Source organism: Lissotriton vulgaris, chromosome 7 (assembly GCF_964263255.1).
Source record: "Lissotriton vulgaris chromosome 7, aLisVul1.2, whole genome shotgun sequence".
Classification (NCBI taxonomy): domain Eukaryota; kingdom Metazoa; phylum Chordata; class Amphibia; order Caudata; family Salamandridae; genus Lissotriton; species Lissotriton vulgaris.
In genome coordinates this window covers 1324177917-1324190321 of record NC_141695.1, presented here as the reverse complement: position 1 = coordinate 1324190321, position 12405 = coordinate 1324177917, and the positions used below count along the sequence as shown (strand labels likewise).

The window sequence follows — 12405 nt, the reverse complement described above, 5'->3', positions numbered from 1 at the left end:
GACAAATACAATTTTTAGTAGGCATGGGGAGAATATGTAATTTGCCCAAAATTACAGGATGTTGATACGTAGAAGAGACTCCTCAACTCCAAAATTGGAAGCTCTGGCCACTACGCCACATCCAATCCAATACTCACTTACTCCGAGCCTTGCTTTCTTCGGCCGTCTGACAGAGGACGCTTTAAGCGCAGCATGGAGAGGTGTAGCAAGGATGCATGTGCCTGCTGGGGGAGGTATTCATCTCTAAACTTGGGCTGACCTCCAGCACTTGTTAGCACTGTCTGGGCATAGGTCGCAGCTCATTAGTACCGGTTCAACACCCAAATATGGCAATAAACAACAGAAAGGGGACCAGTCAACATTTGCAAAGGTCATTCCACTGCGCGTCCCTGCATTTTTATAACTTTTGAACCGTATGGGCCAGAAAAGTATTTTTTTTTTTAATCTTCAGATTATGCATCTGATGAACCCTGAGCGGTAAACTCCGCTCGCAGAGTTTGCGGAGTTTCCTGCACTCCGCGGTAAGCAGAGCTTGCGTAATTCTGAAAAGCTTCGCTTCGCGCAGCGTAGTGGAGTTTTTTTCCTCGCTCGTGTTCACCAACGTCAAGTTGGCGAGCGCGAGCAAGAAAATCCACCTCCAGGCGAGATTTTTTCTCATTTGCGGTAGCCAACATCAAGTTGGAGAGCGCAAGTGTGGAAAATAAATCTCCCGGCGAGATTTCTCAATGCAGGGGGGGTCAAGTCTCTCATTGCGAGTGGTTGTGTATGCTTGCACATCGTAGTGTGACTGAGGTTTTTTTGCACTTTGCGTAGCTCCGCATAGTTAAACTCCGCGAAATCCGCCCAGGGTTACATCTGATGATGGATTATGTGGCAAATGCATAATAGTATGAAAAATGCTGTTACTGCACATTTTGCCTGTCTCATTAAACCAGTCATAACACGTTTTCAAAGTTTCAGTAACATGCATTGCAAAACTACTCCCCAAACTAGAATTACAACCAAAAAAAAACTGTATTATTAATCACATAGGCAAAACCTAATGCATTTAACAGTGCTTGTTTGAAACAGGTGTGATGTGGAAAAGAAAAGGTAGTGCTATTTCAGTGCTATAACACAGCTGCTGAAAGAACGGGAACCCCATCTACAAATGTTCTGGGGCCAGATGAATCAAGTAAATTCGCATTCGCAAAGGCCGAAATTTGCAGAATTTCGGCCTTTGCGAATGCGAATTTGCTAAATGGAATGTATGAAGCAAAATCTGGTGCAAAATAAGGAATCGCAAAATATGCGATTCCTTATTTTGCAGTTGCATTTAAGGAAATGCAAATTTAGCGATTCCTTAAATGCAATGTATGTAGCAAAAAAAATTTGCAAAATGCCCTTAAGGAATCGCAAATTACCACCAACTTCATAGTTGGTGGTAAGTTGCAAATTTCTTGAAAAATGCACATTTTTGCATTTTTCAAAGTGCCATGTGACGCACATACATACCCTTAGGGCATGTATGTTTGCCACATGTGCACCCATGCATATTTCAGTGGTGCAAAAGGGTGTCCTTTGGACACCCCTGCACCCTTGAAATTATTCTCAATTTGCGATTAGCAAATTGCGAATCGCAAAATGAGAATTACTTCCCATTCATTCCTACGGGCCTCCTGGCCAATAGAAATGAATGGGAAATTAGTCCTTAATTGCGATTAGCAATTTGCTAACCGCAATTAAGGAATTTTAAGAACTCGCTAAAAAAATAGCGAATTTCTACATACATCCCAATTTGCAATTCCCAAATAGCGATTTCTAAAAAATCGCTATTTGGGAATCGCAAATGATGGTAATGATACATCTGCCCCCTGGCCTCTGTAGGTCTGGGCAGGTAACAAAAGTGGTGCTCTGGAACATTTCAAAGTCACAGGCCAGATTAGGAGCAAATAGGGCGCCTGGCATACAAAGTGCCAGGAATCGAAATACACATGATGAGGATGGCAGGGGCGAAAACTGGAGAAAACTGACGGTACAGGCTGAGGGTAATGACGCTGTAACCAGCAACTCGTGGTTTCCGTTAGCAGCAGGAATGCTGCACACACAACAGAAGGACTCAGTGCAAAAACCAGTTGCAAGGATGTTTTATGCAAAGGAACCAACATGAAAGCAACAAGCCTCACATCAAGACACTGCTGCATGGCAAGTCTCTTCAAAGGTTTGGCTGAAATCAAGTAACAGCTGAGCATGATCACTTCCTGAAATAGGTACGCCAAAAAGCACTGCAAAAATGAAGTCGAAAAACAAATCCCCATTTATTTTAAATTGGGGTAAAATAACCGACTCCCAGAGTTCGGATCTCTTTTAGTAACAGCGGTGAAATAGACACAACGTGGTTCGTATGAACCTGCCTAAAATGCTGCTTGACGGAGATTGCAGTAGCAGCTTCTCTCCTCGATATAATGTAAGCATCAGCTATACATTAGATCCTCCCTTCTTCCTTGCTGCAAGATGTGTGCTGGTCCACGCAAAGAACTATCCACGCTGCTGTCCCCATCCACGGGGGAATCGTTGTGATTAGCGCAGCAGATGCAGTGGCATTAGCCCCAGCTGTGTGAGGCGCTTTCTCCACCCCAACTGCGAGTGTCTTTTTTTACTACCAAACTGGTCCAGGGGAAAGGCCATTTTTCTTGACAGACCTAGGGGCCGATAGCACCCTGCTGTGCTACAGTATAGCGACGGTGAGCTTCAATTCTATCACATTCACCAGCTCCGTGCAAGTCAAAAACAATTTTTACGCCCCATCACTTTCCAATGTCACCATCCGCCGCTAACCACAGGGCACCAGTGGAAAACTACCTCAACCACCATGGCTGGGGCCCAGTAGCCTCCTGAACGAGATCTGACCACCTATTTTAAGAACTGCTTTTTTCATGTAGTGCTTTAAATCCTTATTCACTTCACTCAGGAAGGCCCTTGGGTACCATTGTTAGTGGATAAATTCATAGTTCCATCTCTGTCCTCCAGCTGTGTGTTGCACGGTTCAGAATTTACCGGCTGTTGTGTATGATATTTCAGTCCTCCATTCTTTCTCCCATGGAAAGGGATGCTCTCTTTTCTATTCCCTTTCGGTTCCCTGCCAGCTCGCCTGCTTTAGTGTTTAAGGTCTCAGAAGGCCAAGTGTGTGGTGGTAGCAGCAAGCCTTAGCTAATTTTTATGGAGTTCCTCCTTCATATTTAAGGCTTCTGCATTCATAGTTTCCTTAATGCCCTGTTCACTCAATGAGTTTTGGTGATTGACAGATCTACTTATTTGTGAAAATTAGTTAAAACTTTTCAGACATGGTTCTTTCAGTACACCAAATATGTTTTATTCATATTATAGTACAACAATAAAACGTCAGTTCTTCTTGGCGAAAGGCTAATCAGCCGCCAATGCCCACACACTCATGGAATACTAAAGAAGTAGAATGGAGATAACAGGTATTATTGTAGCCCCTGATATGAGGAGACTGACCATCAACCTCTGAAGCTGGAAAGCCATGTGTCCGCCAAGGCTGTCTGTACACACGATTAAAACCATGGACTTTCAAGAGCTTCATGCAAGACAATGGATTGATGCAGCCTTTTCTGGTATACCCGCTTGTTTCCCAACATTGCAATACTCACTTGTATCTTTACATTTGGATTAATAGTTTATTCTCTCATTATGTGAGATGCTTGAATCCCATTATAGCACATCTGCTCTTCCAGCCTTTAGATGCCCTCCCCTTGTTATACAACCAAAGTGGCATAAAAAGCACAATACAGATTGTGGCTGCGGGCAACGACGCAATATTAGGTCATCGTCCTAGTTGTAACTATGTTCTACCAAGGAAAAGTGAGGGTTATGGGATATCAGTGTATTCAGATTAAAATCTCTTACAACAATCTTGTGTGATGGACGTAAATTTAAAATGTTCCATGATTCTGTCAGCGGAGATAGTAGACAGTGAGGCATGAAATATCAAGGTTAGTAGTAAGTACTAGGTAGTGTTGGAAATTTATTGTTCACGTTGATGTGTACAGGGAAGCTCCTCAACAGCTGTAGCATCAATCGTTAGTCGAAGTTTCTGCACTGGAAGAAGTGGGGTGTCTAGTCAGATCCCAGAGGAGTTCCACAATGGAGATGAGCCATGACTTGACCGCTACTAAAGGTGCCCCAGAAGGAAGGTCAACAGCAGTAGCAGTGGCAAAAGTGGACAGATCCAACCTCTGATGTGGCCAGCATTTGAGGAAAAATGTGCCTCCACAAATTTTACTTCAGGAACATTTTGCTGAATCCAAGTATTGTAAGCGGAAACCCTGGTGTACACCCCGGGGCGATTCCTTACAGCACATTTATCCCCCCAGCTCACAACGCCGGCCAGGTACCAGGCACCGTCGGAATCAGATTTACAGGCCAAGGGCCCTCCGGAGTCTCCCTGGAAAAGAAGACAAACAATGCACTAAGTGTCCCCAATTCACAGATTTAAAAAAAAAACTCTGCAGGCCTAAAAAACAGTAGAGCCAGATTGGTCTGGGGTTTACCATCAAAATATTTTGTTATAAATGGCAACAAACAAAAGTATAATCAGAAGATCAGATATACTGTACTTAACTCCACATCTATGTGCCATGAAGATGGATCTATCCTCAAAATATGCAGATGTGAAGTTGAGATTAGTAAATCTATCTGCAAACCAATATATACTTACCTTCGCGGCATTCTAAGTGTCAAAATTCTGACCATGGTATGTTTGCATTTTGCAATCATTCTGTAATACAACTGGTTCTAGAGCTGGTGTGCCTATATAGGTCCAATAACCTAAATTCATTGCACGTTTGTTATATGTAGGAAAACTATTGACTATATGAATGATTTCGATTTCGATTCGTTATATAGATGCATCATATAAGGCTATCCTAACATTAAGCATGCACACAGATGTCTTGGAACCGCATTATGCATCCATGGTTCAGAAAGAAGGCTGGGAAACAGGTGAGGAAAGGAAAGAGATCTATAGGGAAAACCAATTTAGAGTAAAGTAAAGATGGGTTTAGGAGGGAAAGAGTGTTTTGAAACGTGGTTAGAGATCGAATTTTGACAATTTTCCCAAGGAACACATTTCATCAGAAACCTTATGTTCTATCCATAGGATTTCATTTAAAATATGATAGAGATTCCGGGAAGGGAGGTCCTTGTTCTCTTGAAATAAACCAATTAAATTCTGGATAATCAACGACATAAAAGAAAAATCAATACTGGAAAATGGTGCTGCAGGTGACTTGGAGTCATCCAGTAACCTTAGATCTTGAGAGAGGTGGATTCAAAGAAGAATTGAGAGCAGACCGGTTTAAACACAAGATCTGGGGTGAAGATTGATCTAGAGAGTAGATCTTTTGGCACATGGCACTAGAACTGGGACCTTGAGGGAAAGTCCAGTATTAAAAGGCATACAGAGTTGGAATAGGGGGCCGATAGAGGAGTGTGGTGAGAAAGATTATAAAGTGACTGAGTGATAAAGAGGGCAACGCTAGAGAAAAATGTAGGGTGCTGGTTGGAGAAGAGTCTAGGGGTTCCAGTTAGAGACAGAAAATCAGTATGAAGAATTCAGAAGTGAGCAGCAGAAAGGATGGGTAAAAGCTGCCATTGACAGCCTCCGTTTCTCTGACCCAGGACATGGTCTTCCATGCTCTTGGTTGCGATTTACAAGTAAACTTTGCCAATAAGCAGAGACATTTGGATAAAGCATTGCCCCTGTGTAAGGGCTGAAGAATATATTAATCTTAGCAGCAGGCTGTTTTCTTACACACAGATTATGTGCAGGAAGAGGCAACAGCTCACTGAATACAATACACATGTCCGAGGTAGAGCTTAGCTAAGGTGGTGAAAAAAATTCACACCCTCATCTTAGCTTCTGCCCCCCAGAATGTGATACAAAAGCATAGTGACCCTCCCACTGTGTCCTAATGAGTAAGCAACTACACCAGTAAGTGGCTTTATGCTGACTGAATAGAACTGGAAAATGTTCATCAGGTTCCCTGCTGTTTGTCCAAGTTGTTTTCGGGTGACAAAGCAGTGTCAGTTAGATTTAGTCGGAAAAGCAGTCTGTTGACTCCATTTGGCCAAGCTGAAAGGGTTGTATGACACCATGTATGCCTAAATCTCATGGTCTTTACAACAACCGCGTCTTTACCACTTTGCCCTGAGCCTTAAAATTCGACCCTCCTGCGTTGTAATCTACCCACCCAAGCCCTATTACCTACACTAAACCCCTAACCTAAACGCTAAAACCTGGCCCCCTAGCCCAAAAAAACTACAGCCCCCAGTACCACCGCCATGAGCAATAAATACGGGCCCCAGCCCTGAAAACTGCCCCTTCACCCTCTGCCCTGAGCCATAAAACGTGGCCCCTGCCCTAAAAACTACCCCAATCCCAGCCTGAGCCCTAAATCCAGCCCCATCCCTAAAACCTACTCCCACCTACCCCCGGGCCCTAGCCCAACTTACCAAGCAGAGTCCCGGTCCTTCCTGCCGCATGCATTCTGCTTCCTCTCCCTGCCCATCCGCTAGAACGCCTACTGCCTTAATCACGCATATGCAAAAAAATGATGGATTTAGGCCCAGATCTCTGTACTGGGGTGAATGTGTGACATTGTTCTGCATTCTGTCCATCAATTGCTCTTTCTGCATTTGTCAGCCCGAGTGGGACGGGTTTGCCCAGACGTTGGTCCTGTGCTCTCCATGCCACTGGAGTCAGGCTATCCTGGCTGATGAGGGGTGAAACCCTGAAACTGGTCCTAGGATGCTTCTCTCCAGTTCAGGGAGGACCTGGGCTGGCATTTCGGGCTGGACTGTTCCCATTGGGCGCAGGGTCAAGACTGATTTGCATATGGCTGGGTTCAAACTGGAAATTCATGGGGAGCAACATAATGATGGATTTAGGCCCAGATATCTGTACTGGGGTGAATGTATGACATTGTTCTGCATTCTACCATCAATTGTTCTTTTTGCATTTGCCTACTGTATGCCCCAGAACCATGTTCAGGACAGATGCAAGTACTGTCCGGTTGCATCTATCACTGCTTAATTTGAGCCACTGCTTGCAAGCGTGGCCCACGAGCACTCATTTTTAGGAGCTGGAACGTATTTTTTCCTAATCAGTCTTTTTTTCAGAGTTTTATATAGCGCCAACTTGACCAAAAAATGTCATGTATCAGCGCACTTTATATGAGCACCAGTGGCAGTACACAAGGACACATGCATTTTTTTTGTTAGGCACTTTGCATCAGATACATGGGCAAAATATATTTTGAGGGCCCTTGTTGGAAATAATTTAGAATTTAAATACCCATTTTATGCTAACTCAATCCCGCAGATGCCAAGCACCTTGCAGAAGTAGGTCACTCAAAACTGTTGAAATATGCCTGGCCCAAATAAAGATGAAATTCTAACTACCAATAATTTTAAAATAATTCAAAGTGTTTATAAAATTAAAAATAAATGTGCCCTGCCCAGGACCCCAAAATCCCTTAGGCGATTAAAGGCAAAGAGAGATGCAACTAGAGTAAGGCAGAGAAAAGAAATGTTTTTATCTAGAAATAGGCAGCAGATAGGGACAGAGATATAGTGGTAAAGTTCACTTTCCCAAGGGGCTTCTTTAGAAGGGGGGCCCGAGTAATTGCCCCCTTTGCTCATGCCTTAAAACGTCTCTGAAGGGGGAAAAAAAGAAAGTGAAAGGCAGAATAATATTGGCAAATGGCGAATGCAGGGATAAAAAAGAATCTGCAGGAGAGATCAGCCAGGGGCTGTCTGGTAGCGTTTAAACAAGGCATGAGGGGGTATTAAGACTATGCATCCTGATATTCTTAGCTTTGAGCAAAACTTTGGTCCCCGGGGCTTATTGTTTTACAAATTAAGCACTGAACCAACTGCTTCCCATATTTCCTAGCATGGTATTCAGACTGCAAGCACTCAACATACACCAGTCATCTGAACATCCATTTGGTCACAAAGACTTCTTGGCTGAACAAAACAAGTAAAAACTGACAGAGATCTGCTAGGACACAGAAAGCCTATCCCTCTAAAGCTTTCATAAACACGTGAGTTTTACCTTTTACCCATCAGAATGAGCACATTTAGGATTGCCAATAGAGATGCAGCAGGAAAAGCGAGAAAACCATTAAAACGTTTCTGCTGTATTAGTAGCATTACACATTTGGAAATCACATTACAAATGATCACTGGTATTGCCCAAGGAATGCCGTCTATTTTAAAATATGGCAATTATAGGAACATATCGTTAAAAAAAATTCATGTTTTTTTTTGGGTCCCAAATGTATTTTAAGGAATGGAGAATCTAAGGGGCATAGGGGGATTTTAGTGCAAATACAAACTGGGAAACATGAACCCCGGCCTTGCACCAGACTGCTTACCATTATGATTTAGCCTCAGGACAGATTTCCATTACCCTGCTTGGTGGCACTCAGACACTTCAAAGACACTCACCTGGCAAGAGTCTCTTCCTCCAGCCTCATAGCCAGCGCACATCATGTCACTGAGGATTATGGGTTGGCCTGAGCTCACAACTGAACCGATATGGTAGAGGTCATCACATCTTGATGTGTCAATGATTGGGACCATCACATCCTGCAGAGTCTGGGGCGATGGGAGAGGAACTGTAGAAATAGCAATTGACAATTTGTTTTTCATTACACAGACCATGTTCAAATGGTCCTTTAACTTTTCCTGATGTGCACTGAGAATTCACTCACGTGAGCAATGTACATAATTCATAAAGTGGGATTTAGTGTATTAAAAATCCAGTTGTAATGTAGTTTAGTTGAAAACCAAAATTAGAATGAACACTTCCTTAAAGAGAAAACATTTATTCTCATAAAGACTAAACAACTTCATGCACTCCATGCCAGCAACTTCTGCCATTCCAGCCTCATCGGGAGTCAGTACATTGGAGAAGGTGGCTGGAATCTAGAATGGATACTGTGGTATTCTAGATTAGGTCTCTTGTAGAATTGTTAGTGATAGAACTGTTAGATGTCATTGAGAATGTTGGGGGGAGTATTCGTTGGAGGGGTTGTAGAAGAGATCGGTCGTGCCTGTCCGGTTTCCCTTCTGTGGTTGTTAAGCTGTTTCTCTATCCGGAATAAATCGCATTACTAAGACCTACGTTTCCTGACATCTATTACCACATAAATATTGACGACGTTTGGGATAAAGATTTAAGGATTGGAGACAGCGTGCACTCAATCGATACTCACGTTCACTCGATCGATACTCATCTTCAAACGGTCGACGAACTTTAAAAAATATTCGATTTCCTTCTTTATGGCGCTTCCCGTTTGAATATTCTCTGGTAACATACTCTTCAGTTTTATTGCATGCAACTTATTATTTTTTTTTTTTTAACCTACCACAGATACCGTGACTTTGGGATAGATTTGAGCAATGAAAACATAGATGCAGATCTGTGTCCATATTTAATTACAAGACCATGAGAGGAATCAGATCTAATATAGAATTGCCCATCAAAGACCACTTGAGCCTGAAAGTTGAGGCCGCAGATGTGACCCATAATCCTGGTGAAGTGAATTTGGTCAGAGAGATAGGGAATCAAACAGAAAATAAAAATACAGCAAATTTATCCCACCGCTTACTCCTTTAATCTAATTGGTAGAACTACCCATTTCATACTAGTGCAGACCAGCAGACCATCATGATTAACTCTTGTTTATGTTTATGTTTAGGTGATTTGTATTGCGCGCAAATACCCTAAGGTGTCTCTGCGCATAGGATTGTAAATTCAGACAGAAAACGCTGGAAGGAATCATTGATTAATATTGATTAAAAAGCCATGTTTTCAGTTGTTTCCTAAAAACTGTGAGGGTGGGACTGGTTTTGATGGCGAGAGGGAGGGTATTCCAAAGCGCGGGAGTGGTAACTAGGAAACGTCTATCTCCCCAAGAGGCTGTTTTTGTCCTTGGGATTGATAGAAGGCAGGTGGAGGATGAGCAGAGGGATCTGCCAGGGGTGTAGATATGAAAGGCGTTCCTTAGGAATCGGGGTCCAGAGTTGTTGTGAATGGCTTTGTAAGCAATACAAAGCGCTTTAAATTTGATCCTACTTCTGACTCGCAGCCAATGAAGATGACGTATGGCCGCGGTGATGGATTTGTGTTTAGGGATGTCGAGTAGAACTCTGGCTTCCGCGTTTTGGATCGATTGCAGCTCATTCAGGACCTTTACTTGAGCATTGAGGAAGAGAGCCTTACAATAATCCATCTTGGAGAAGAAGGCTTGAGCTGTTAAGGTTATGGTTCCTGATCAAAGCGCCAGGATGCCCTTTGGGTGACAGGTTCGCGCTCTACAAATACACTAAATAAATAAATAAATGAGGGCGGTGATAAGCATTTTTCCTGCTGAAGCTGGTAGGTAAGGGAGTAGCTTCCTGATTTTTATCAACATGAAGAAAGAGGAGGAGACCACTGTGTTGACATGGTGATCAAATACCAGTCTGTCGTCGAAGATGACTCCTAGGTTTCTGACCTTGGCAACAGGTTCTGGTGGGGGACCGCTTTCATTTGGCCACCAGATGGAAGACCATCCAGGGGAAAGGTTGCCAAAGGTCATGACCTCAGTTTTATCTGAGTTTAATTTTAAACAGTTTCCCGACATCCAGGAGCTGATGGCTAGCATGCCCTCCTGGAATCTGGGTGCCACTGCTGCTCCATCCTTATGCACAGCCAACACCAACTTGGTGTCGTCAGCATAGGTGGTCAAACTCAGCCTGTGCGCTTTAATGACCCTCGCCAAGTCCGACACATAGATGTTAAATAGTGTCGGACACAGCGATGATCCCTGGGGCACCCCGCATGGAAGAGCAAAGATGGGCGAGTAGAAAGTGCCCAGCTTTACTGTTTGGGAGCGGTTGGTGAGAAATGAGGAAAGCAGATCCTTGGCAAGATGGTTGATCCCCAAGGTTGAGACACGGTAGATCAGGATGGAATGATCGACCGTGTCAAAGGCAGCGGACAGATCTAAGAGTATAAGGACCGCTGCCCCACCTTGGTCTAGAATTGCCCTGATCTCATCGGTCACCTTTATCTGGGCAGTTTCTGTACCATGACCCTGCCTGAACCCAAATTGGGTTTCGTCTAGGAGGTTGTGTTGATTGATGTATTCAGAAAGCTGATGGTTCATGAGTGTTTCAAATATTTTGGCAGGGAAAGGGAGGCAGGCTATGGGCCTGTAATTGACTGATGCAGAGGGGTCGAGGGAAGGTTTTTTAAGAAGGGGTTTGATAACAGCTTTCTTCCACATAGCCGGATAGGAGCCTGTAAGAAAGATGGAGTTACAGATATCAGTAAGTGGTGCCGTGATGATCTCAGGGAAGAGTTTAAGTATGGAGGGAGGGCAAGGGTCTAGGGGGGAGCCCGATCTAATGGAAGCAATGAGTTTACTAATCTGTTCAGCCGGAACAGTCGGAAAGTTGGAGAATGTGGTACTGAAGGATGTCGGAGGGGGGTTGGGGTCAGAACCTTCGTAGAGAGGTTGAGAGGAGAAAGCTGAATATATGGTGGAGACCTTAGTAGCAAAAAATGTGGCCAAGGAATAACAGAGATCTTGTGATGTCTCGATAGACGGACATGAGGGCGGGTTGGAGAGGGTATTAACTACCTGGAACAACTTCTTGCTGGAATTCTTGGCAGACTCAATTTGGGATAAAAAGAAGGAGCTTTTAAGCTTAACAATGGATCGTTTGTATATAGCTAATGCATTATTGTATGTTTGTTTGTCCTGTGGCTTATAGTGTTTCCGCCAGTGTCTCTCAAGATTTCTACAATATTGTCTCTGTAGTCTAAGGTCCTCTGTGGACTCTTGCATCCCTATTCCATTTTCGTTTCTATACTACAGTTTTTTGCGGATCCAAGAATTAAGGACTTCACTCTTTATCCTTCTTCTCTTAAAATAGTTCTCGCCACCCTTGATAAGTGTACTACAGTATTGTTTGACCCAATTTCCTTTAAAGGAGTCACCATATGAAATAACTCCCAGTTGTTTTGTGGCCTCAGATAGCATGCTGACAGGAGTGATCTGCGAAGGTAAGAGCAGTGGACGGGGGAGGGATTCGTCAGACGACGAGGGTAAATTAAAGAAAATAATTGTTTTTCCCTCGTCGTCTGTCGAGTACCCCCCACACCGCCCCACCGCTCTTACCTGCGCGGCCGCTCCTGCAAGTTGAATGCAAAAGACTGAACATATTACAAGTTCCACCCTAAAATAATCATATTTCTAGGTCAACAGCAGTCTCGAAGATACATTTAGTGCTCTTAATACACTACAGTTACATTAGTCTGACAAATATTTCTTACCATGCAATATTAGG

The 12405-nt window shown here is 43.5% G+C and overlaps 1 protein-coding gene across 1 annotated transcript in view; it reads right to left on the bottom strand.

Moving 5' to 3' along the window:
* Positions 1-2394: 2394 nt before the first annotated feature.
* Positions 2395-12405, bottom strand: part of LOC147703605 (serine protease 33-like) — a 145155-nt gene continuing 135144 nt past the window's right edge. Inside the window, exons 5-6 of the mRNA XM_086931941.1 lie at positions 8512-8681; positions 2395-4444 (exon numbers count right to left, since the gene is read on the bottom strand). Coding sequence (XP_086788067.1) covers positions 4172-4444; positions 8512-8681 — 443 coding nt within the window. The 3' untranslated portion in view covers positions 2395-4171. The remainder of the gene's footprint in view (positions 4445-8511; positions 8682-12405) is intronic.